This window comes from Schistocerca piceifrons, chromosome 5 (assembly GCF_021461385.2).
Source record: "Schistocerca piceifrons isolate TAMUIC-IGC-003096 chromosome 5, iqSchPice1.1, whole genome shotgun sequence".
NCBI lineage: Eukaryota > Metazoa > Arthropoda > Insecta > Orthoptera > Acrididae > Schistocerca > Schistocerca piceifrons.
In genome coordinates this window covers 679,760,650-679,788,044 of record NC_060142.1, presented here as the reverse complement: position 1 = coordinate 679,788,044, position 27,395 = coordinate 679,760,650, and the positions used below count along the sequence as shown (strand labels likewise).

Sequence of the window (27,395 nt, the reverse complement as noted above, 5' to 3'; positions counted from 1 at the left end):
CCTCCCTACCTGGCTCTCTTCAGCGCACCCCCCACTCATAGCTCATCTCCCCCCTCTCTTCCCCTCCCTCCCTCCCTTCTTCCCGCCTCCCTCATCTCCTTGCGCCTGGCAGATCCTCCGTTTTGATCATCGTCAGTGTGCCACATCAGTGTTGTGTTTAGTGCTGTTTCCCCTGTGCGTCAAGAGGTGTGATTTTAATTGTGTACCGCCTTGAGGTTTGCTGTAGTGTTTGTTACGTGCTACGCCATCCGTCGATACTTTTTATGCTCCAGTCATACTGTGCCTTGTGTTCTTTTAATTGTCGCAGTGTGTGGTTTTTTGTGTGTGCTACTTTTAAACAGTTTTTTATCTCCATTTTACAGTCGCCCCTTTTTTTGTCTATTGCCTTCCCTGATGTTCGCCCCCTTTTTATATCTATGTTCACCATATTCTCTCCTTTGTTATTTTTAAATGTCTTCTACTGTTTGTTCTATGTCTTTCGGCTGAAGAGCAGCGCATATGCTGCTGCCAGCCCGCCCCTATGGGGAATTGAAACACAATAAAGAAAAACAAGTTGCCAGAGGGTCAGTCTGAGTCAGCCTCTCGTCCCCAGCTTGCTAGTCTGTCTCTCGTCGGCATTTGTCAGGCAGTTTGTGTCTGTCTGTCGTTCGGAGTGCTAGTGTGTCTCTCGTTCGTATCAACGTTTAAAGCCGGCAAAATGAGAGTCTTTCCACTCCGCCAGTAAGAGAACTCAGCGAGTGGTCGCCCGGTCGGGGCTTACTTCGTACACCTGAGTCTGCGCGTTAGGTCGCCAGTCTGCTCGAGTTCGCTCAGGCAATGGTCATTGGCGGTTGGTTCGATCGGTTGGTCGGTCGTGCACTGAGACACGAGATGACTTGTCCGTCTTGAGCGTCGGCTCATGTGAGGTCGCCACGTGAGTCCAGTGAGCCGCGCCGTATAGCGAGGGGTAGGGGCTTCGTGGTCGACACGAGAGCAACAGGAGTCAACCCACGACATCAGTCTGGCCGGTGCGAGGTGCGACGCCGTGAGACGGGAGATCGGCGCGCCTTCCTGCGTCCGTTGAAGTGGCTGGCAGCGGATGGTTCGGGAGAGCGATTTGGGGGTGCTTCGCCAAGTCTTCTCGAGAAATCGCAGTTTATTAGAAAAGTGATTCGTGATATGTTGTTCGATTTACTCTTGTTAAATTCTACTTGTTTTCTTGGTGAGGTCACCAGCTGTCTTGCTTTGGGGTCGTCCCACCATTCTTCTCCGTTTGCGCACCCGCGGGAAGGTGGTTGTTTATAAATTGGGTGGTCCGTTTTTCCCTTGTGGAGTACGGGCGGATTAGAGCAACCTGCGGTTCGGGTTGTTCGGTAATCTCCGTATCAATCTACCGTATGTTAGTAGCAGCCTCTGTCACGTTTGTCTGATTTGATGTGTTAACGAATTTGTTGGTTCAAATGTCTCTGAGCACTATGGGAATTAACTCCTGTGGTCATCAGTACTCTAGAACTTAGAACTACTTAAACCTAACTAACCTAAGGACATCACACACATCCATGCCCGAGGCAGGATTCGAACCTGCACCGTAGCGGTCACACGGGTCCAGACTGTAGCGTCTAGAACCGCACGGCCACTCCGCCCGGCCTAAAGAATTTATTGCTTGGAGTGTAACGGCCTAATACCTGAAATATATTTGATCTTTTGAAATTTTGATATTATTGCCTGTGATCTTGAGAGGCGGCATCTGTGTACTGTAGAGCATCTAGACTATTGTTTGGCCAACCTTGTAGAATTTTATATAAGATTGCATTTCATGGGCTTCTATTTAAATGATCATTTTAGTATATAAAGTTGCCACCCTTTCACCGTAAGTCTTTTCTTATAAGTTAAAAACAAGTTGCACCTTCGGTGGCAATGTTAATATTTTAATTGTTAGTGTTTTGTACCATTTCCATCCCTCCTACGTGGGGTGCATAGTTTGTGTGCTTGTGTAAATTGTTAAAACTCGTAGTTTAAAGTAATCTGGTGTTGTAGTGGGACGCGAAATTGAAGCGTCACCCATCCACCAGTGTCAGCCCAGTTTGCAGGTGAATATAAGTTTAATTTAGTGTTTTGTTTATGTATTTTGTGGTATTTGTAATGGTTGTGAATTATCTAAAGTTTTGTATTTATTTTTATGTTTCATGCACGGAGAGGGCGGCGCAACGAACGGAGACAGTATCTTCACTACCGGGACCAGAGAGAAAATTGCTGGCCACTATACGTCCCGGGTCGACAGCCAAAGAGCAACAGAAGATCCTGAAACCGAGTTGTTGCGTCGTGCTTCTAAAAACTGAAAAAATAAGAATTTGTAATGCTTCTACAACAATGACGTCATAGAAAGTTTAATCATGTTGTAAATGTTCAGTCCTATCTTGTCAAGGCTCAGGTTCACGTCTATATGTAGTATATAGGAAGATAATAAACTAGTGTATACTACAAAAGTTTAAATACGTGTACCGAGAATTTATTTATGAAGAATTATATTAAGGAAGAAGCATTACTAATTTATTTGACAGGATTATAAATTTTTGACAACGTTCATCGCGAGTTTGAGTGTTAACAGTTTATTCAATGTGGTTTTAATATATATTAAATCAGATAACTTGCATTAATATAATTTCTGAGAAGAAACAAACGACACCTAAATTGAAAAAAGTTTGCGCAAACCCATTGGACTGAGTGACGTAATTCTGCGCATACGACTCAAAGGATGATGTCTTACAGTTTCATTCAAGAACCATTCAGAAACAATTTAAAAAGAATTTAAATAATTTTGAAGTGTGTTGTAACTGACGTAGGTGACGAAGTCTGCACATGGTCATATGTCAAAAGAAAATCATTTATACAAAACTTGCGTCGTTACACTACACTTGTAAAGGTGTTGCAGGCTGGGTAGTGATGAGAAATAATTGTTAAGAACAAAATTCGGTACGTTGAGCCGTTCCCAAGTTAATTGGCACTGAAATTTGCGAATCAGGCCGTTGCGCCAGCAAATTCAAGCGACGCCCCAGATACAATAAGTGTCAGTTGTTTTGATAGTGAAGATGGCAGCGTATGAGACTACGCAGCCTTTGGCTCGACTTCGATTATTACTACCCACCCATGTCCAGTTTTCATATTGCTCTCTTGTTCGGCTTTAGGAAACAAAGCGGGAAACATATTTGCTAACATCTACACCAGCGGGCGCCTTGTGAGTTCGTGCGCGCAACGATCGGGTTGGCAATGTATCAATTTTTTTCTTCTTATTAGCACAGCCCACCCTGAAAGATCCATAAAGCTTTTAAGACTGTTTATATATGCACTGAGGAGTACACATCTCTACAGTTACAGCATGCTCGTTGGGTAACAGTGTGAATTTCGTGACAAGATGTCCACAGTTGAGAAAATAATGGAATTCTAGTGTCCGACTACTGTGCCAGAGCCCGTTCCCCACGTATAGTTTCTGGACTAGCTCGATGTCGACACCAAGCTGCTCTACAATCTTTTGATATTCACTAATAAGCGACGCGCAGTGCGTAGCGTTAATCTGAAGTAATCTAACACTGCTAAACGTATCTTGTACTGACAAAACATTAACGAAATATGGCTCGAAATAGATTCGTCCGTGAGCCTTCACAGAATATTATCACGCCTGTTCAAAATCGTAACTTTCGCACCGGCATGTAAAGACTGGTCTGAGTAAACTGCAGAGTCTTTAATAACTGTAAGGAGGTTATTGTACTTGCAAAATATTGTCAGCTGCCTGTAGCGTTGGAAAATTAATTTGTATCGTTTTGGTTGTGTAACACATTATACAAATCCCACGGCTGCTTGAAAAATCGAACAGGGTGGTCAGAAACAGTATGAAAAGCTTATAAGGGTGTTGCAGAGAAGGTAGTGCTCAGAAAAATTTGTCAAGAAAAAAATTCGATACACTTCGTCGTTTGCGAGTTACTTAACACCGAAGTTAGCTAGTCAGGCATTTGAGCACGCAAATTGAAGCGGCCCACGAGAGACTGTGTGGCCAAACGTGTTGTTCGTTTGGTTTCCTAAAACCGAGCACGAAAGTGATGCAAACGTTGTACATGCGACGGTAGTGAGGATCGAATACGATTCAAAGACTGAGCAGTCTCGTGCGCTATCTACTACGATATGACAGCAACTAACACTACTAATTATTGTATCTGGCGGGCCGCTTGAATTTGCGAGCGCAACGGTCTGATTGGCTACCCTCAGTACTAACAAACTCGAAAACGGTACAATGTATCGAATATTTTCTTAACAGTTACTCATATTTCTCTGCACAGCCTACCCTGCAACACCCTTGCAAGCTTTTCAGACAGTCTCTGACCACCCTATAGAATCCTGCAAGCCTACTCAGCCTTATGTTGCTGATTCGCCTTCTCTGATATCGTGCAGGCTGTTTCGTTAGGATTTTGCATGTTAAAAAAAAAAGATGCGTTGTACGAGGTATCTCTCGCTGTACGCCAAGGGTTAATCTGTCGTGGACCCCCAATGTGTTCTCCATTTGTTTGGAGGCTTTGTTGCTACAGCCACCGGAGGCACCCAGTACTTCCAATTCGATAACCCTATTACTGGCTGTTGACTCCACAACCAAAGAACTGCAAGCGTGACAGCCGCGCGGGATTAGCCGAGCGGTCTGGGGCGCTGCAGTCATGGACTATGCGACTGGTCCCGGAGGAGGTTCGAGTCCTCCCTCGGGCATGGGTGTTCAAAATGGCTCTAAACACTATGCGACTTAACTCCTGTGGTCATCAGTACCCTAGAACTTAGAACTACTTAAACCTAACTAACCTAAGGACATCACACACATCCATGCCCGAGGCAGGATTCGAACCTGCACCGTAGCGGTCACACGGATCCAGACTGTAGCGCCTAGAACCGCACGACCACTCCGGCCGGCCTAAAGAATTGTCCCGCACTACATTGGGCGGGGGCACTACGAACGTAGTACGGGACAATACGTTGAGAATGTGCGTTTCGCGGGAGGCGTGCACCGAGCGAGGTGGTGCAGTGGTTAGACACTGGACTCGCATTCGGGAGGACGACGGTTAAATCCCGCGTCCGGCCATCCTGATTTAGGTTTTTCGTGATTTCCCTAAATCACTCCAGGCAAATGCTGGGATGGTTCCTCTGAAAGGGCACGGCCGACTTCCTACCCCATCCTTCCCTAATCCGATGAGACCGATGACCTCGCTGTCTGGTCTCCTTCCCCAAATAATCCAACCCTAATACATTCAGAAGAGACTTCTCAAAGCTTAAATTTATCAGCCGGCACGGTAGCTCAGCGTGTTCGGTCAGAGGGCTAGCTGCCCTCTGTAACAAAAAAAAAACTGTCTTTCGACGTCCGCCCAGAGCAGATACAACGAACGAAAACGAACAAAATGTGATTAAGCATGAGATCCCGGGTTCGAGTCCCGGTTGGGGCACACATTTTCATCTGTCCCCGTTGACGTATGTCAACGCCAATAAGCAGCTTAGGGTGTTCATTTCATTGTAATTAAGAATATTCTTTGAAAATAGATCACGGTTCACAAGTAAGAGGCAAATCGAGGTGAGAAACTCGCCTGATTGTTGACGTGCAGCGTCATCCTGCTGGAGTTGTCGCTGATGGAGATGAGCGAGAACTCGCAGAGCTGCGAGTCGAAGGGCCAGAGGGCGTACTCGAGCTGGCAGGCGAGGCTGAACGAGGCGGGCCACATGCACTCCACCTCGCCCGCGTGCGTCGCGACGCACTCCTCCGTCGGCCGCTGCGCCTGCAGCGACGGCCCCTGCCACCTGCGCACCACACACCCCAACTCTGAGGCCTCTCCGTCCGTCTGGCGTACACGCAGGAATCTCGTTTCATTGACTCTGAAACATAATCTCATGACCTGACATTCTAGGGTAAGATTTTGGCCCGTTGCAGCCTATGGTACATTGTTACTTGTAATCCGTCTTCTAATCAAGCTGCGGCTGGATTCGTGATTTCCTGTCAGGAAGGTCGCAGGTTCGTAGTATTAGACGGCAAATCATCGAGTAAAACTGAAGTGATATCAGGTGTTCCCCAGGGAAGCGTCCTGGGACCTCTGCTGTTCCTGATCTATATAAATGACCTGGGTGACAACCTGAGCAGTTCTCTTAGGTTGTTCGCAGATGATGCTGTAATTTACCGTCTAGTACGGTCATCCGAAGACCAGTATCAGTTGCAAAGCGATTTAGAAAAGATTGCTGTATGGTGTGGCAGGTAGCAGTTGACGCTAAATAACGAAAAGTGTGAGGTGATCCACATGAGTTCCAAAAGAAATCCGTTGGAATCCGATTAATCGATAAATAGTACAATTCTGAAGGCTGTCAATTCAACTAAGTACCTGGGTGTTAAAATTACGAACAACTTCAGTTGGAAAGACCACATAGATAATATTGTGGGGAAGGCGAGCCAAAGGTTGCGTTTCATTGGCAGGACACTTAGAAGATGCAACAAGTCCACTAAAGAGACAGCTTACACTACACTCGTTCGTCCTCTGTTAGAATATTGGTGCGCGATGTGGGATCATTACCAGGTGGGATTGACGGAGGACATCGAAAGGGGGCAAAAAAGGGCAGCTCGTTTTGTATTATCACGTAATAGGGGAGAGAGTGTGGCAGATATGATACGCGAGTTGGGATGGAAGTCATTAAAGCAAAGACATTTTTCGTCGCGGCGATATCTATATACGAAATTTTAGTCACCAACTTTCTCTTCCGAAAGCGAAAATATTTTGTTGAGCCCAACCTACATAGGTAGTAATGATCATCAAAATAAAATAAGAGAAATCAAAGCTCGAACAGAAAGGTTTAGGTGCTCGTTTTTCCCACGCGCTGTTCGGGAGTGGAATGGTAGAGAGATAGTATGATTGTGGTTCGATGAACCCTCTGCCAAGCACTTAAATGTGAATTGCAGAGTAATCATGTAGATGTAGATGTAGATTGCAAAATTTTTATTCATATGAGCTTTCGAATCATCTAGAACCACCTTCAGATCTGCAACGATAATGGTACTAATTTACTATTTCACGAATGCAAAGCTTTTTCATCCTATCTAATCAACATCAAATGTACCAGAACGTACCTGATATTTCGGTTACAGGAGTAACCCGTCCAAATCCAGCAACTTTCACATGCTGCGCCACATAAAATTGGTTGGCAGAATGCACGTCATTTATATTAATTATAATACTATTACCGACAGGTGGCGTCTGGTACATTTGTTACATTACACATGCACATACTGTATTCAGTGGATTTTTGTGATTAACTTTTATCTCCAAAAATACTTAATTAAAATCTGTAGTCGTCAAGGCTAAAATCTGTACTTAACAAAATTAAAAAACACCGTAAAATTATAATTTTTATACGATCTAAAAATTTCTCTTAACGATAGAAATAACCAAAACTGGCAAATTCCCTTGGTATATATATATATATTTGCTAAATCAATCAGCTATGTGGTTAAGGTTAGAGCATGAAAGTGTTGTGCTCAGGGCGCTTCGAATAGACAAGTAACCCTCCCCCCTCCCCTCCCCCATTCTTCAATGAGGCTATGATTAAGACATAAGACTGGGTGAGTATAGAGTGAGTAATTTACAGTCAGTTTTAAGAAAAGACCTATCTCTTGAACTATGAGTTGTACAACAATATAATTTTGATTGTATATTTGGTGACAAACACTGAAGAGCCAAAGAAACTGGTACAACTGCCTAATGTCGTGTAGGTCCCCCGCGAGCACGCAGAAGTGGCTCAGCACGACGTGGCATGGACTCGAGTAATGTCTGATGTTGTGCTGGAGGGAAGTGACAGCATAAATCCTGCAGAACTATCATTAAAGCCGTAAGAGTACGAGGGAGTGGAGATCTTTTCTGAACAGCATGTTCCAATGCAACCCAGATAGGCTCGATAATGTTCATGTCTGGGGAGTTTGGTGGCCAGCGGAAGTGTTTAAACTCAGAAGAGTGTTCCTGGAACCAGTTTTTAGCAATTCTGGCCGTGTTGGATGTCGCATTGTCCTGCTGGATTTGCCCACGTCTGTCGGAATGGACAGTGGACATGAATGATTGCAGGTGATAAGACAGGATGCTTGAGTACGTGTCACATGTCAGAGTCTTATCTAGACGTATCATGGGTCCCATATCGCTCCAACTTCACCCGGCCCACACCATTACAGAGCTTCCACCAGCTTGAACAGTCTCCTGCTAACATGCAGGTTCTGTGGACTCATGAGGTTGTCTCCACACCCACACACCTCCATCCGCTCGATACAATTTGAAACGAGACTCGTCCGACCAGGCAACATGTTCCTTCAGCCACATATCAACCCAAGTGCTTTTTTTAGGTATTTGGATGATACCTTTGTCATCTGGCCCCATGGTAGAGAGAAGTTAGATGAGTTCCTGCTACATCTGAACTCTTGCCATCCGAACATTCAGTTCACAATGGAAATGGAGAGGGATGGACTACTTCCGTTCTTGGATGTTCTGGTGAAGAGAAAGGCAGATGTCACATTTGGACACAGTGTGTACCGCAAAACCTACGCATACTGACTTATGCCTACAAGCCAGCAGTTGCCACCATCTGGCACAGAAGAATGGACTGCTCAAAACACTGGTCCACAGAGCACAAACTCTGTCAGATCCTGATAGTCTGGCCACAGAAATAGAACACTTACAATCAGTGTTCAGCAGAAATGGGTACTCCTCTAGAGATATCCAGAAGGCACTTCAACCTGCCAACCGGCCAAAAGATCCAGAAGAAGAACCAGAAGAGGCAAATAAGATGGCATACCTGCCATACGCCGGACCTATCTCTGCCAAGATCAGCAGGATTTGCCAGAAATATGACATCAAGAGCATATTTTGCCCACCCACCAAAATTGGGGCTATGCTGGGGAATGTAAAAGATGACCTGGAGCTTCGCAAGCCAGGTATTTACAACATACCATGCCAGTGTGGGATGTCATATATTGGCCAGACCACCAGAACTGTGGACATCAGGTGTAAAGAACACCAGAGACATACCACACTCAAGTAGGCAACTAAATCAGCCATAGCAGAGCATTGTCTGGAACTTGGTCATTCAATGGATTACAATGACACCAAGATTGTGACACAGACCTCAAGATTTTGGGACAGTGTCATTAAAGAAGCCATTGAGATTAAGGTCACAGACAATCTAATCAACCGTGACTCGGGATACCAAATCAGCACTGCCTGGAATCCAGCGCTTGAGCTTGTGAAACTCAACGCAGGACACTCCAGGATTCTACAAGAAATAGAAGTGGAGACCGAGAGAACAGCCGTGAGACAAGGTGTCGGACATTAGAGACCAGATCTGACACACCCCATATCATGAACTCGACTTCAGAAGAGGGCCAGGCCGGGCGCAGACGGCGGAGGGAACACCGGCAACCAGAGAGGGACAATGTAGCCGCGTCTGGCGGGCGCGGACCTCAGACGGAACACACGACGCGGCGCGGACCGATTAGAGAGCGCCCGGCACGAAACAGAAGTGGAAATCATAGTAACAGTCATGAGATAGAGTACCCAACATATCAGATCGGGTCTCACACACCTCAGATGACAACCACAACCGTTGAGGACGGCCAAAACGGGCGCCGACGGCAGTCGGAACATCCGCGACTGGAGGCGTCCGTTGAAGCCGAGTCTGGTGGGCGCGGACCACAGATGGAACACTCGACGCGGACCGATTAGGGAACGCCGAGCTCCTCCCAGGCATAAATACTGGACTCGATCGACCCAAGGACCATTCGAGGGTTGGATTCCTCTCTTCTTTATCGAAGAGTTTCACTGCCTGGGCTACTCTCAGGGTGCGCCTTCGACGTGGAAGATTCCTGCCGTGTCGTCTGCTTGCCGCCGCCGCCGCCGCTTGGTCGCCGCCTTCCGGTCCTCGCCGCCGCCGCCGCCGTCGCCGCCTGCCGGGGCTCGCCGCCCCCGCCTGGTCGCCGCCTGCCGGTGCTCGCCGCCGCCGCCGCCGCCTGCTGATCGCCGCCGACGCCGCTGCCGCCGCCGCCGCCGTCGCCGCCTGCCGGGGTTCGCCGCCGCCGCCGCCGCCGCCATCCGGTGCCCGCCGCCGCCGCCACCATCCGGTGCCGCCTGGTCGCCGCCATCGCCGCCGTCCTGACCCTGGTCTACGGCCGTCTTCGTCTTCATCCGTCTTCGTCTTTGTCTGTCCCCAGTTTCTGTCCTCTCCTCTTCGTTCTGTTCGTTCTTGTTTCTCTCTCCCGTCATGTCCGCCCCCACCACCACTGTCACTACTACCACCACCGCCATTGTCTATACCTCCCCTTCCGCCGCCTCCACCACTATAACTTGGTGTGCCCAGTCCCACCCCCCTCCTTCCATTCCACCTCTCCTCACTCTCCCTTCACCCTCTATCTTTGTCGCACCCTCTCCCTCTTCTTCCTCCCGCTCCTCTCGCTCTGATCCCTTCCCCCCACTCCCCCAGCCTGTCACTGCAGCTTCGGCTCGGGTGGTGGCCCGTCGGGCCACTGCCCACGCCCAGCTCTCCCCGTCACCTTCGCCATCACCGCCGCCACTGCCACCGTCATCGTCATCGTCGCCGTCGCCTTCGCCTTCACCGTCACTGTCACCATCTCCGGCGCCGACTCCGGCCCCGGGACCTGCCCCTCCCCGCCACATTCCCGTTGTTCCCATCCCCCACACCTCCTCCACCGCCGTCAAGCGCCCCGGTGGCCCTCCTGCTTCCTCTGCTTCCAAAAAGGCTGCGCCTCGTCCTCCTTCCCCCACCCATGATGCCATGGAAGTCTCCCCGCCTGTCCCTGCCCCCTCATCCTCCTCCTCTCCCCCTTCCTCCTACCGCTAACTCCTCTCCCGTCCTGATCCCTCTCTCCTTGAAGCCCGGAACCTCACCCTCTTCCTTCGCCAGCATTGTCCTGGTGCCCCCATCTCCCTCCTCACTCCTCGCCGAGATTCGGTCCTCATCTCCTCCCCCAGCCCAACCCTCCACACCTACCTCCTTTCCCGCATCCCTGTCACCCGCTTTGGCCCTCATGCCTCTCTCACCCCTGCTCCTTCACCACCTCCCTCCCGCCAACCCCAACCTCCGCGTCGCCCGCCAACTCTCACCGCCGTGATCACTCGGCTTAGTCCAGTGATCACGGAGGAGGAGGTGTTGGCGGAGCTCCAGGCGCATCCCCATTTGGAGGTGCGTGCGGTTCGCCGCATACATAACGCTGCCAGCCCCACCCGCCTTATGCGGGTTTTTTCTGAGCACACCCCCTCCATTGACCGTCTCCTGAAGGAGGGTGCCCTCCTTTTTAACCAGCGGTACAAGGTCGACCCCTCCCGCTCCCCTCCTCAATCCCTGCGCTGCCAGAGGTGTCTACGCTATAACGCGCACCCCACAGCTGAGTGCCGCGAGGCCCCCACCTGCCCGCATTGTCGGCAAGCGCACTTCCTCAGGCAGTGCCCCAACCTCCAATCCCCTCCTTCCTGCAATACCTGCAATCTCCCCCATCCCACCTACTCCCAAAAGTGTAAAGCCCGACCCCCTCCAACCACTCCTGAACTCACCGTCCCTGTCCGTCCCCTGGACGCCCCCACCCCTCCTGGCAATTCCCTTCGTCCCCCCCCCCACCGCTGAGGACATCATCAGGTTCCTTACCATCGTCCTCCAGAATGTTCATCCCTTTCAGCGCCCACACACCCTCCAACAGATCTCCCTCGCCGCCCGTTCCATATTCCAACTCAAGATGTACGCCACCTACTCCAACAACCAGGCCCATTTCACCTTCTCCCGCCTCGACACCCTCGTCTAAATCCCTATCATGGCGCGACAGCAACGTATCCTTTTCAACAACATCCGCTCCCTACCCGCCAACAGGAACCTCTTCCTGCACACCCTTGCCACCCACCGCGTGGATGCCTTCCTCCTTAATGAAACCTTCCTCCAACCCCACCACACCATTCACACTTCGCCCTACCTCCTCCACCGCTCCGATAATCCCCTCCCGATTGCGCGTGGCGGAGTTGCCATTGGTCACCACCGCCAGATCCCCGTTCGGCTCCAACCTCTCCTTCCCGACCCCACCGAACACCTGATCCTTAGTCTCTTCTTCCCCGGCCTTACCGTTACCTGCGCCACCATCTATGTCCGCCCCAACGCTCCTATTCCCTTCGACTTCCTCTCCCACGTCGATCATACCTTTTCCTCCTACGTGATCGCCGCCGACCTGAACATCCATAGTCGTTCCGCTGCCCAGTTACGGCGATGGCATCGGTTCCTCTCCACCCTTCAAGGTGACCTCGTCCCCATCCCCCGGCATACCCGTCCTGAATCCAACTCCACTCCTGATGTTATCCTCTCCTCCCCCAATCTCCTTGGCCGCATAACGGTGGATGTCCTGGAGCCTATTGGTAGCGACCATCTCCCTGTCCTCCTCACCATTTCAGACGGTCGTCGCCCTCGCCCCGACCCTCGTACTGACCCTCCCCCTAAGTATGTCCACGACTATTCCCGAGCTGACTGGAATGCCTACCGGGATACCCTTTCCACCCAGGTCGATAGCCACCCTCTCACCTACCACCACCCTGACAATGTCACCCATGCCGCCTCCATTCTCCAGCGGACCTTGTCTGAGGCCGTGGAGGCCCACGTTCCTACTGTCGCCATCCACCCCCACCGTCCTACCTTACCCCCACAGGCCGTTCTCCTCCTCCGTGAATCCCGTCGTCTCTACCGTGCCTTCCTCCGCACGCGTGACCCGGACACACTACGACGCCACCGGCAACTCCAGCGACACGTTCGTAATTTGCTCGCGGCTAAGAAACGCCGGGACTGGCGACAGACATGCACCCGTTTAAATGCTACCCTGCCAATCAACTCGTCCAAGTTCTGGTCGGCCTTCCGTCGCCTTACCGGAACTAAACCCTCCCCCTATTATCCTCTTCTCCATGATGATCACCCTTTCCCTGACTCCCTTAGTAAGGCCAATCACTTTGCCTCCTACCTCTCCGATGTATTTTCCGTCCCCGATGATCCCCAGTTCGATTACTCCCTCTTCCCAGATATCCGCGATCGAACTGACACCTCTTCCCCTCCCCTCGCTCCTGGCTTGGACAACATTACACACACGGAACTCAATGCCCCTATCACTACACAGGATCTCATTGATACACTCCGCACAAAACGCAACACCGCTCCTGGTCACGATCGTGCCACCTACCGTCACCTTCGTGAAGCTCCTGTCTCTTTCCTCTCCACCCTGGCCAGGCTCTACAATGTAGTCCTGTCCACCGGTTACTACCCCGACCTGTGGAAAACCTTCCGTATCCTCATGTTCCTTAAACCTGGCAAACCGCCGTCCGCCGTCTCCTCCTACCGTCCCATCAGCCTTACCTCGGTCTTCAGCAAGGTCCTAGAATCTATCCTCACCCGCCGCATCCACCAGCATCTCCGCCAGCACCGCCTCCTTCCCGTCACCCAGTGTGGCTTTCGGCCATCCTTCTCTTCCGACGATCTTCTCCTTCACCTCACTCATCTCCTTTCCGAACAGCTTAATTCCCGTCGCTCCACCATCTTCCTCTCACTTGACCTCGAACGCGCTTATGACCGCGTCTGGCATTCCGGTCTCCTCTTCAAGCTCCAAACCTTTGCCCTTCCCATTAACTACGTCCGTCTGATCGGTTCCTTTCTCTCCCGCCGTCCTTCCTCTGTCACCATCCATAACACCGATTCCTACACATTTTTCCCCTCCGCCAGTGTGCCCCAAGGCTCCGTCCTCTCCCCCCTTCTGTACCTTTTGTACACGGCGGACATGCCGCCGCCGTCGCCCCCCGTCCACCTCCTCCAGTTTGCCGATGACACCGCCTTCCTCGCCCTTGCCCCCACCCTGCAACGCTCCCAACGCCTTCTCCAATCCCATCTTGACCGGTTCACCGCTTGGTGCAACCAGTGGTTGCTCAAGGTCAATCCCTCCAAAACCCAGGCGATCATTGTAGGCAAAACCACCCCTTCCTTCCGCCTCCTTGATTTCTATCTCACCGTCTATGGCCGTCCTATCGCCCTCACTCCCACCCTTAAGTACCTTGGCGTCACCCTCGACCGTCGCCTCTCCTGGACTCCCCATCTCCAGACAATCCAAGCCAAGGCACGTTCCCGACTCCGTCTCCTCAAGCTCCTTTCCGGCCGCACGTGGGGTCTGGACCCCTCCACAATCCTCCACACCTATAAATCCCTCATCCGCCATATCCTTTGTTACGCCCATCCAGCCTGGATCTCCGCCCCCCCTACCTTCTATAAATCCCTCCAAATCCTTGAACGCCATACTCTCCGCCTTGCCTATCGCATCCGTCTCCCCTCCCCCACGCGTATCCTGTATGATCTCATCCCCTTCCCCCACCTCTTCCTTTTCCTTGAAAGGATACGTATCCTGTACACCTCACGTAAACTTGATCCTCCTCACCCGCTCATTTCCCCGATCCTCTCCCACCCCCGCCCGCTGCCGCGCCTGTATTCCCACGTCCCACCCGGTCTCCATCTCTCCACCCTCCATACCCTCTCCCAAGGTGGCTTCCGCCAGCTCCCTCTCCCTGATGATGTCCTCGTCCCCTCCATCTACCCCTCCTATCAACTTTGACCCTGCCCCGCCCCCCACTTCCCGTGTCCTTTCCTTTCGGCACCCTCCCTCCCTTCTCTTCTCTTCCCTTCTTTTTCCATCTCCCTGTCCCCTCCCTTCCCCCTCTTCCCCCGGGCTTCCTCTCCCCCTTCCTCCCTCCCCCCTATCTCCCCTGCCCGTGGCATCTCTGCTCTCCCCTCTCGCTCTCCCACTCCCCTTCCTCCTCCTCCTCTCTTGGCAGGTCCCCAGACTCGCACACGTATAGTGAACATTCGCGCGCCGGAGATCGTCGCCTTTTGTGTCTCGTGTGTGTGACGTCGTATAGTGTTTTTGGTGTCCGCCGTCCCACTCCTACGTTCACTTGTGCCGTCGGACTCATCAGTGTTTTGTGCGCCGTGCCAACGTGTTTTCAGTGTTGTTATCGTCACATGTGAACGACTCCGTGTTTTTTATGTCTCTGTGACCTCTCTCTTTTGCCCGTCACTTTGTTCATTGTCATTCACCATGTTTTATACTCTTGTAAAACGCTATGGCTGAAGAGCGGCGTAGTGTGCCGCTGCCAGCCTACCTGAGTTGTACAGGTTTTAAAATAACAATAAAGTAAAAAAAAAAAAAAAAAGACCCAAGGACCAGTCTCAGGTAGCACCTGAAGAAGACAGCGAGGCACATTGTTGAAATATCGTGCGAGAACGACGCGAACATACGGCTGGATTCCCGAATATCCAAGATGTCAACAGATCGCCGGGAAAGCATGAAGAATTACAACATGTTTCTAGTCATCAACAGGCCAATGTCGGTGTTGACGGGCCGAGGCGAGGCGTAAGGCTTTGTGTCGTACGGTCACCAAGGGAACGCGAGCAGGCATTCGGTTCCGATAGCCCATATCGATGACGTTTCGTTGAATGGTTCGCACGCTGACACTTGTTGATGACCCAGCATTGAAATGTGCGCCAATTTGCGGAAGGGTTGCACCTCTGTCACATTGAACGATTCACTTCAGTCGTCGTCGGTCCCGTTATTGCAGGATCTTTTTCCGGCGGCAGCGATATCGGATATTTGATGTGTTACGGACTCCTGATATTCACGGTACACTCGTGAAATGGTCGTACGGGTAAATCCGAACTTCATCACTACATCGGAGACGATGTGTCCATCGCTCGTTCGCCGACTATAACACCACGTTCAAACTCATTTAAGTCTTGATAACCTGCCATTGTAGCCGCAGTAATCGATCTAACAACTCCGCCAGACACTTGTTGCTTACATAGGCGTTGTCGACCCCGAAGCGCAATATTCTGCCTGTTTGCGTATCTCTGCATTTGAATACGCTTGCCTATACCAGTTTTTTTGGCGCTTCGATGTATATGGATACTGCGAGTAAAATGTGTTGGGGATAGAATTAGTGGTAGTTTTTTTTTTTTTTTTTTTTTTTTTTTTTTTTTTTTTTTTTTTAGCACTTGCAACCTACGTCCTCAATTATTTGCTGGATGTATTCCAATCTCTCTCTTCCTCTACAGTTTTTTCCCTCTACGGCTCCCTCTAGTACCGTGGAAGTCGTTCCCTTATGTATAAACCTATCATCCTATCTCATCTCCTTATCACTGTTTTACATGTTTCTTTCCTCTCTGATTCTGCGCAGGACTTCCTCATTCCTTACCTTATTAGTCCATCTAATTTTCAACATTCGTCTATAGCACCACATCTCAAATGATTCCATTCTCTTCTGTTCCGGTTTTCCCACAGTCCATGTTTCACTATCATACAAAGCTGTACTCCAGACGTACATTCTCAGAAATTTCTTCCTCAAATTAAGGCCGATATTTGATATTAGTAGACCTCTTGGTCAGGAATGCCTTTTTTACCATTGCTAGTCTGCTTTTGATGTTGCCTTGCTCCGTCCGTCATTGGTTATTTTACTGCCTATCTAGCATTATTCCCTAACTTCATCTGCTTCGAGACCATCAATCCCGATGTTACGTTTCTCGCTGTTCTCATTTCTACTTCTTCTCATTACCTTCGTCTTTCTTCGATTTACTCTCAGTCCATATTCTGTACTCATTGGATTGTTCATTCCGTTCAGCAGATCATGTAATTCTTCTTCACTCTCACTTAAGATAGCAATGTCATCAGCGAATAGTATCATTGATATCCTTTCACCTTGAATTTTACACTACTGGCCATTAAAATTTCTACACCACCAAGTTGATGTGCTACAGGCGCTAAATTTAACCAACAAGAAGAACATGCTACGATATGCAAATGATTAGCTTTTCAGAGCATTCACACAAGGTTGGCGCCGTGAAAGGAGGAGAAATGCATACCATCACGTTTACGACTTTGATAAAGGTCGGATTGTAGCCAATCGCGATTGCGGTTTATCGTATCGCGACATTGCTGCTCACGTTAGTCGAGATCCAAGGACTGTTAGCTGAAAATGGAATCGGTGGGTTCATGAGGGTAATACGGAACGCCGTGCTGGATCCCAACGTCCTCGTATCACTAGCAGTCGAGATGACAGGCATCTTATCCGCATGGCTGTAACGGATCGTGCAGCCATGTCTCGCTCCCTGAGTCAACGGATGGGGACGTTTGCAAGACAACAACCATCTGCACGAACAGTTCGACGACGTTTTGCAGCAGCATGGACTACAAGCTCGGAGACCATGGCCGCGGTTACCCTTGACGCTGCATCACAGACACGAGCGCCTGCGACGGTGTACTCAACGACGAACCTGGGTGCACCAATGGCAAAACGTCATTTTTTCGGATGAATCCAGGTTCTGTTTACAGCATCATGATGGTCGCATCCGTGTTTGGCGACATCGTGGTGAACGCACATTGGAAGCGTGTATTCGTCATCGTCATACTGGCGGTATGGGGTGCCATTGGTTACACGTCTCGGTCACCTCTTGTTCGCATTGACGGCACTTTGAACAGTGCACGTTAGATTTAAAATGTGTAGCGACCCGTGGCTCTGCCCTTCATTCGATCCCTGCAAAACTCTACATTTCAGCGGGATAATGCACGACCGCATGTTGCAGGTCCTGTACGGGCCTTTCTGGATACACAAAATGTTCGACTGCTGCCCTGGCCAGCACATTCTCCAGATGTCTCATCAATTAAAAATGTCTGGTCAATGGTGGCCGAGCAACTGGTTCGTCGCAATACGCCAATCACTACTCTTGATGAACTGTGGTATCGTGTTGAAGCTGCGTGGGTAGCTGTACCTGTACACGCCATCCAAGCTCTGTTTGACTCAATGCCCAGGCGTATCAAGGCCGTTATTACGGCCAGAAGTGGTTGTTCTGGGTAGTGATTTCTCAGGATCTATGCACCCACATTGCGTGAAAATGTAATCACATGTCAGTTCTAGTATAATATATTTGTCCAATGAATACCCGTTTATCATCTGCATTTCTTCTTGGTGTAGCAATTTTAACGGCCAGTAGTGTAATTCCACTACTAAACCTTTCTTCCTCCACGTACAGATTGAATACTAGGGGCGAAAGGCTACATCGTTGTCTTACACCCTTTTTAATACGAGCGCTTTGTTCTTGATCGTCCACTCTTATTATACCCTATTGGCTGTTGTACGCCGCGCGGGATTAGCCGAGCGGTCTAAGGCGCTGCAGTCATGGACTGTGCGGCTGGTCGCGTCGGAGGTTCGAGTCCTCCCTCGGGCATGGGTGTGTGTGTTTGTCCTTAGGATAATTTAGGTTAAGTAGTGTGTAAGCTTAGCGACTGATGACCTTAGCAGTTAAATCGCATAAGATTTCACACACATTTGAACATTTTTTGCCTGTTCTACATATTGTATATGACCCGTCTCTCCCTATAGCTTACCCCTACTTTTTTCAGAATTTCGAAAATCTTGCACCATTTTACATTGTCGAACGCTTTTTACAGGTCGACAAATCCTATGAACGTGTCTTGATTTTTCTTTAGTCTTGCTTTGATTATCAACCGCAACGTTAGAATTACCTCCCTGGTGCCTTTACCTTTCCTAAAGGCAAACTGATCGTCATTTAGCGCATCCTCAATTTTCTTTTCCATTCTTCTGTATATTATTCTTGTAAGCAACTGGGATGCACGAGCTGTTAAGCTGATTGTGCGGTAATTCTCGCACTTGTCAGCTCTTGCCGTCTTCGGAACTGTGTGATGCTTTTCCGAAAGTCAGATGGTATTTCGCCAGACTCATACATTCTACACACCAAGGTGAATAGCCGTTTTGTTGCCACTTCCCCCAATGATAGTAGAAATTCTGATGGAATGTTATCTATCCCTTCTGCCTTATTTGATTTTAAGTCATCCAAAGTTCTTTCAAATTCTGATTCTAATACTGGTTCCCAATCTCCTCTAAATCGACTCCTGTTCTTCTTATATTCCCCTCATAGAGGCTTTCAGTGTGGACTCTTAATGTTAGTACCCTTGCTTTTAAAGTAGTTAAATTAAAACATCATGCCTGATGCTGAAGTTTTACTGCATGAACGGTGAAAATGTAGCAATCGATGAATTTTTTTCCTGTCATTATTATGTAAGCTTTGTCAGCAATAAAGGGTTTCCAGAATGTTTGAAATTATTTGTAGAGTCTGTTGGAAGTCGCTAAGTGCTCTCTTTTCAAATACGGGATGAATATATTCCGGATGATTTGAGCACCTTGAGCTTCACTGTCTGAAGACATACAAACAGTCTCTAACAGTTGCATACCAATGGATGGGGTCAGTAACTGACCCCAACGCAGTTTTTAGGCTAAAGCTCCTGTCATGTTCAGTAGTTTATTCAATAAATACATGACATTTATCGTAATTATAACTGCTACAATGGACAATAAGAACAGCTTTTGGTTTACACTCATCGTTGAGTTATAGCGATTGTTATAACTGAAGGTGTAGCAGGTCAACAATCACCACTCGCAATCAACCGGTAAACAGTGCGGTGAGTGGAAGGTAATATCATTGTGGCATTTGACAGGATGCACAAGAAAATGAAATTGACAGGTGACGAAATCAGAAATTTGCGTGAAAGTTCAGACAATGAAATTAGTGGTGAACTATCCGAAAGCTCAAAGAGTTCTGGAAGAAAGAAGTACCTGAAAGATCTTGCTCGTGAACTTTGTGACCTCAATATGAAAAGACGCGCTCAAAATGCCGTAGGCCTCAAAATACACTACAGCGTTATCAACTTTTGGGAATGAGTGTAATCAAAATCAAGATGCTGTGGGCAGAGGAAACAACGTTACGGAGCCACGACGGAAAGTAACATGTGCAGCTGTGCGTAATCTGCCAAAGAAAGGACGCTGTTACTTATGTGCCAGAAACAAAGATCGTAAGTACATGAAGGCTTGCACTTCTTGCAGGAAGTATATCTGCCCTGCACACACCAAGAAAGAAGAAGTAGTTCGTATTGTGAAGTGTTCTGAATGTGAATCTGAGTAACCCTTGTAATTGTGAAATTAATACAAATAAATGTAAAAAATCTATTTATCTTTTACTAAAAATGTCGCAGAAACTCTTTCCCAGTAATAATAATCAACATATTAATCTTCTAATCTGCCAAAATTATGGAAATACATAAGTAATGTGATTTATCCTAGATAGAGAATGTGTGATGGTTGTGGTGTCAGTCGCTGACCCCTGCCATTGGTGTTGGCTAGTGCAACATACAGCATTGGTATGCAACTGTTAATACTTATTATTTTAAAAGTTTAACATAAGGATATGGCTCTAAATGAATATATTACGACAACATTTTAAATTTTTGAATTTGATGAATAAAATGTGCAACTGGGACTGGGTGAACGCGTAATCATATTAATCGTTGGTTAATATGGATGTGTTTTTTAATGTATCAGTGGATGCAGAAATGATCAGCCGCAGTGGCGGCGTATTTTTTACTTGCAGATCTCATAACTGTCAGAAGCGATAACGCGTTGATGTTGATCTTACTAGGTAGTCGAATGTCAGCAAAACTATTCTGGAAGTGTATTGGAAGACAAATGTGTTGAATAAATTAACGTGAAATTAAAACTGAATGAAACATTTTATTAACTCAACCAGCAACCTGACGAGTATGCAGCTGCATAATCTATGCTGCAGGTGTGTGTTCAACTTAAATGACACTATCAATATCATTTCTGAAAACAGGAAGAAGAATCCTGTAATTCAGATCATTCATAATAAAACCAAGAGAAGATAATTTTGTAGACATTATCTTTTGATTTACATTGATAGCAGTCAGTAGAACTGTGTAATGATGTAACTCACTGGTCAGTCACAATGAAGGACGGTGTCCATATTTCGTCGGGCCTCGGCCTCACATCCTGGATGCCATCATACACGTTAGGATCCCACGGCAGGTAATCATCATTCCAGTCCTGTAAAAGACGACAGATTGTGGTAGGTTCTGTTTCACTGTCGTAATGTGTCAGCAAGTGATAATGTATGCATATTATACCTTCTTTCCACGAAATATTTTATATGGTGGACGCCAGCAACTTTATAGGGAAAGGCCTCAGATGTAGCCGTCAGAGTCGACTTACATGTTGGGGGATCGCTTGCGTATAACCTAAAATGAAAGATTAAGATATTTTGGGTCGATCACCCCAGTTTTTTTGTGAAAACCAACCCAAAAATTGCCGGGTTTTATTGGTAATTGAAAACTGAGCATTCTTCCTCGCGATATATGGGGTCCACAAACGCATATTGTCGTAGAAATTGAGGAAAGATATTTTTATGACTTCTGCTTATATAACTGTAAAGCAACCGCTGTTTGATGAAAACATCTGGCTGCAGAGCAGAGAAACGTGTTCGATTCCAGAATAGGTTCTGCAGATTTCTTCATTTGTATTTTTTCCGTTTCGGAATAGGCGGAAATAGAAGGCTTGATGAGGTTTGGAGGCTTAATAAGGTAAGTAAATCAATAAAGGATAATAATAAAGTGTGCAAATAAATTTAATCCTCCAGAATGAAATTTTCACCCTGCTGCGGAGCGTGCACTGATATGAACCTTCCTGGCAGATTAAACCGGTGTGCTGGACAGAGACTCGAACTCGGGACCTTTGCCTTTGGTAGGCAAGTCTTCTATGGACCGAGCTACCCAAGCACATCCGACAAGGCGTCCTCACAGCTGTACTTCCAACAGTACCTCGTCTCCTACTTTCCAAACTTCACAGAATCTGTCCTGGGAAACGTGTGCTCCTGGAAGAAGTTTAATTAAGTAAGTATGTGCTGTGGAACTAAAAGAATCGAAATTGGAAATCACATAAAGATCGTCCTCCCCCCATGAACCATAGACCTTGTCGCTGGTGGGGAGGCTTGCGTGCCTCAGCGATACAGATGGCCGTACCGTAGGTGCAACCACAACGGAGGGGTATCTGTTGAGAGGCCAGAAAAACGTGTGGTTCCTGAAGAGGGGCAGCAGCCTTTTCAGTAGTTGCAGGGGCAACAGTCTGGATGATTGACTGATCAGGCCTTGTAACACTAACCAAAACGGCCATGCTGTGCTGGTACTGCGAATGGCTGAAAGCAAGGGGAAACTACAGCCGTAATTTTTCCCGAGGGCATGCAGTTTTACTGTATGGTTAAATGATGATTGCGTCCTCTTGGGTAAAATATTCCGGAGGTAAAATAGTCCCCCATTTGGTTCTCCGGGCGGGGACTACTCAAGAGCACTTTGTTATCAGGAGAAAGAAAACTGGCGTTCTACGGATAAGAGCGTGGAATGTCAGATCCCTTAAACGAGCAGGTAGGTTAGAAAATCTAAAAAGGGAGATGGATAGGTTAAAGTTAGATATAGTGGGAATTAGTGAAGTTCGGTGGCAGGAGGAACAAGACTTTTGGTCAGGTGAATACAGGGTTATAAATACAAAATCAAATAGGGGTAATGCAGGAGTAGATTTAATAATGAATAAAAACATAGGAGTGCGGGTAAGCTACTACAAACAGCATAGTGAACGCATTATTGTGGCCAAGATAGACACGAAGCTCACGCCTACTACAGTAGTACAAGTTTATATGCCAACTAGCTCTGCAGATAACGAAGAAATTGAAGAAATGTATGATGAAATCAAAGAAATTATTCAGATAGTGAAGGGAGACGAAAATTTAATAGTCATGGGTGACTGGAATTCGAGTGTAGGAAAAGGGAGAGAAGGAAACATAGTAGGTGAATATGGATTGGGGGCAAGAAATGAAAGAGGAAGCCGCCTGGTAGAATTTTGCACAGAGCATAACTTAATCATAGCTAACACTTGGTTCAAGAATCATAAAAGGAGGGTATATACATGGAAGAACCCTGGAGATACTAAAAGGTATCAGATAGATTATATAATGGTAAGACAGAGATTTAGGAACCAGGTTTTAAATTGTAAGACATTTCCAGGAGCAGATGTGGACTCTGACCACAATCTATTGGTTATGAACTGCAGATTAAAATTGATGAAACTGCAAAAAGGTGGGAATTTAAGGAGATGGGACCTGGATAAACTGACTAAACCAGAGGTTGTGCAGAGTTTCAGGGAGAGCATAAGGCAACAATTGACAGGAATGGGGAAAAGAAATACAGTAGAAGAAGAATGGGCAGCTTTGAGGAAAGAAATAGTGAAGGCAGCAGAGGATCAAGTAGGTAAAAAGACGAGGGCTAGTAGAAATCCTTGGGTGACAGAAGAGATACTGAATTTAATTGATGAAAGGAGAAAATACAAAAATGCAGTAAGTGAAGCAAGCAAAATGGAATATAAACGTCTCAAAAATGAGATCGACAGGAAGTGCAAAATGGCTAAGCAGGGATGGCTAGAGGACAAATGTAAGGATGTAGAGGCTTATCTCACTAGGGGTAAGATAGATACTGCCTACAGGAAAATCAAAGAGACCTTTGGGGAAAAGAACCACTTGTATGAATATCAAGAGCTCAGATGGGAACCCAGTCCTAACCAAAGAAGGGAAAGCAGAAAGGTGGAAGGAGTATATAGAGGGTCTATACAAGGGCGATGTACTTGAGGACAATATTATAGAAATGGAAGAGAATGTAGATGAAGATGAAATGGGAGATACGATACTGCGAGAAAGTATTTGTATGGAGTGTAGCCATGTATGGAAGTGAAACATGAACAATAAATACTTTGGACAGGAAGAGAATAGAAGCTTTCGAAATGTGGTATTACAGAAGAATGCTGAAGATTAGATGGGTAGATCACTTAACTAATGAGGAGGTATTGAATAGAATTGGGAAGAAGAGGAGTTTGTGGCACAACTTGACGAGGAGAAGGGACCGGTTGGTAGGACATGTTCTGAGGCATCAAGGGATCACAAATTTAGCATTGGAGGGCAGCGTGGAGGGTAAAAATCGTAGAGGGAGACCAAGAGATGAATACACTAAGCAGATTCAGAAGGATGTAGGTTGCAGTAGGTACTGGGAGATGAAGAAACTACCACAGGATAGTGTAGCATGGAGAGCTGCATCAAACCAGTCTCAGGACTGAAGACCACAACAACAACACATAAAGATCATAAAGCACAAACGGTCAACACTGATTAAAAAAAATATCCTCATTGCTAAGAGGGCAATGCGATCTTCTAGTTCAGGGGTCTCCAAACGTTTTAGCCCGCAGGCCACATAGATTCCTCCACGAAGTCATAAGGGCCAAGATCTACCCAGTGGGAAAAATAAAGGTGTTGTTGCTCTACTTTCTATGGCCATAGAAAATGACGGTGGCTCAAAATCATTAGTAGTGCATTGTATTATTCACCAACAGTCTTTGTGTGGAAAGCATTTAGATATGTCAGAAGTTTTAAAGCCAGTTATTTCAATTGTTAATAAAACAGATCCCAAGTACTCAGTCATCGCCAGTTCCGGGAGTTTCTCGAAGATATTGAGGAAAGTGACTTGCCATATTATACTGCAGTGCGCTGGCTTAGCTGCGGTAAAGTTCTGACCCGTTTTTTGGAATTCCGAACAGTAACTGAAATTTTTTTGAACGAAAGGAATCGCCCTCTGGCTGAGTTACGGAACGGAGAAGGGTTACCCGCAGAACTTCAGTTTGAAATTATTGATTTGCAATGTAGCGACTGTTTTAAAGAAAAACATTCAAAGTCAACATTACTGGAATTTTATAAGTGTCTTCCGTCCACAGTTTCCAAATTTGCCCGTGGCTTTTTTCCGCTTTTGGCACTACTTATTTGTGTGAAAAATCTGTCTCCAAAATGAAACATGCAAATAGTATTTACAGATCAAAATTAAGTGATGAGCATTTTAATTCGCTGATGATTATCCCTACCAGTGAACTTGATCTACAACTGGAGGTAATTATGAAACGAATGTTACAGCTACATAAAAGTCACTAATTATCACTCAGATGTTAAATTTCTTTACATGAATACTCTAACACTATGAGTTTTCAAGATATAAATTAATTACAGTTACTTTTATACATCAATTACAACTAAAATATCCAATATCATTATGTACACCAGGTATTGTATTTTCTTTAAATTGCCTTTAAATAAAAATGTTTTATACCATTTACTTGCTATATGTATTTTACAACGTAATCAAAAGAATGTGAAACCTCGTTTAAGAAGCATCTTCAATAATGATTGATTACTAAGGCTAGTCGCCGAAGTGGCGTCCATTTGAAAGAGTTGCACCAGACTCGTGAGTAGAATAAAATGCACAGAATTTTTTTACTTAAAATGTTTCCGCCAAACCAGTCTGTAAACCGTTCTTCTTTTTTCACTATTTCACGGAGAATGGTCTGTTTATTGTGGATAGCGGCACGTTTAACCATGACCTTCCGCTTTGTTAAGATAGAACTCCGACAATGTCGCGCTGTATTGGTCGCGATAGGCCTCGAAACTTAATTGTTGGCAGTTCAGGCACCACCTCAAATATTTGGCGGGCCGCACACCGGGGATGTCCGGCCAGCTAACACGGGCCGGTTTGTCGACTCTCGCGGGCCGGTTTTGGGCCCGCGGGCCGTACTTTGGAGACCCCTGTTCTAGTTGGCTGATCTGTTCAGAGAAGGCATATCGGCCCATCAGCTTTGTTACGCTTTATGCGGACTAATCTTACGGTGATTATGAAAAGGGGTGAACGAAGCTTTCAGTTTAACCACAACAGAAGCTCTAATCTCTCTGATTACCGCATGTCTCTAGAGGAACGGAGGGTTCCAAATGATTGGAAAAGAGCACAGGTAGTCCCAGTCTTCAAGAAGGGTCGTCGAGCAGATGCGCAAAACTATAGACCAATATCTCTGACGTCGATCTGTTGTAGGATTTTAGAACATGTTTTTTGCTCGAGTATCATGTCGTTTTTGGAAACCCAGAATCTACTATGTAGGAATCAACATGGATTCCGGAAACAGCGATCGTGTGAGACCCAACTCGCTTTATTTGTTCATGAGACCCAGAAAATATTAGATACAGGCTCCCAGGTAGATGCTATTTTTCTTGACTTCCGGAAGGCGTTCGATACAGTTCCGCACTGTCGCCTGATAAACAAAGTAAGAGCCTACGGAATATCAGACCAGCTGTGTGGCTGGATTGAAGAGTTTTTAGCAAACAGAACACAGCATGTTGTTATCAATGGAGAGACGTCTACAGACGTTAAAGTAACCTCTGGCGTGCCACAGGGGAGTGTTATGGGACCATTGCTTTTCACAATATATATAAATGACCTAGTAGATAGTGTCGGAAGTTCCATGCGGCTTTTCGCGGATGATGCTGTAGTATACAGAGAAGTTGCAGCATTAGAAAACTGTAGCGAAATGCAGGAAAATCTGCAGCGGATAGGCACTTGGTGCAGGGAGTGGCAACTGTCCCTTAACATAGACGAATGTAATGTATTACGAATACATAGAAAGAAGGATCCTTTATTGTACGATTATATGATAGCGGAACAAACACTGGTAGCAGTTACTTCTGTAAAATATCTGGGAGTATGCGTGCGGAACGATTTGAAGTGGAATGGACATATAAAATTAATTGTTGGTAAGGCGGGTACCAGGATGAGATTCATTGGGAGAGTGCTTAGAAAATGTAGTCCATCAACAAAGGAGGTGGCTTACAAAACACTCTTTCGACCTATACTTGAGTATTGCTCATCAGTGTGGGATCCGTACCAGATCGGTTTGACGGAGAAGATAGAGAAGATCCAAAGAAGAGCGGCGCGTTTCGTCACAGGGTTATTTGATAACCGTGATAGCGTTACGGAGATGTTTAATAAACTCAAGTGGTAGACTCTGCAAGAGAGGCGCTCTGCATCGCAGTGTAGATTGCTCGCCAGGTTTCGAGAGGGTGCGTTTCTGAATGAGGTATCGAATATATTGCTTCCCCCTACTTATACCTCCCGAGGAGATCACGAATGTAAAATTAGAGAGATTAGAGCGCGCACGGAGGCTTTCAGACAGTCGTTCTTCCCGCGAACCATACGCGACTGGAACAGGAAAGGGAGGTAATGACAGTGGCACGCAAAGTGCCCTCCGCCACACACCGTTGGGTGGCTTGCGGAGTATAAATGTAGATGTAGATTTTATCCTCATGGTCTGTTCGCGAGATATACGCAGGAGGGAACAATATACTGCTTGACTCCTCGGTGAAGGTATGTTGTCGAAACTTCAACAAAAGACCGTACCGAGCAGCTGAGCGTCTCTCCTGCAGAGTCTTCCACTGGAGTTTATCTATCATCTCCGTAACGCTTTCGCAATTACTAAATGGTCCTGTAAAGAAACGCGCTGCTCTCCGTTGGATCTGCTCTATCTCTTCTA

At 47.1% G+C, this 27,395-nt stretch overlaps 1 protein-coding gene across 1 annotated transcript in view; it reads right to left on the bottom strand.

Annotated features, from left to right (window-relative positions):
* Positions 1-27,395, bottom strand: part of LOC124798585 (neuronal acetylcholine receptor subunit alpha-10-like) — a 224,888-nt gene that overhangs the window by 105,070 nt on the left and 92,423 nt on the right. Inside the window, exons 4-5 of the mRNA XM_047262047.1 lie at positions 20,899-21,008; positions 5,592-5,802 (exon numbers count right to left, since the gene is read on the bottom strand). Of these exons, the coding sequence (XP_047118003.1) occupies positions 5,592-5,802; positions 20,899-21,008 (321 nt within the window). The remainder of the gene's footprint in view (positions 1-5,591; positions 5,803-20,898; positions 21,009-27,395) is intronic.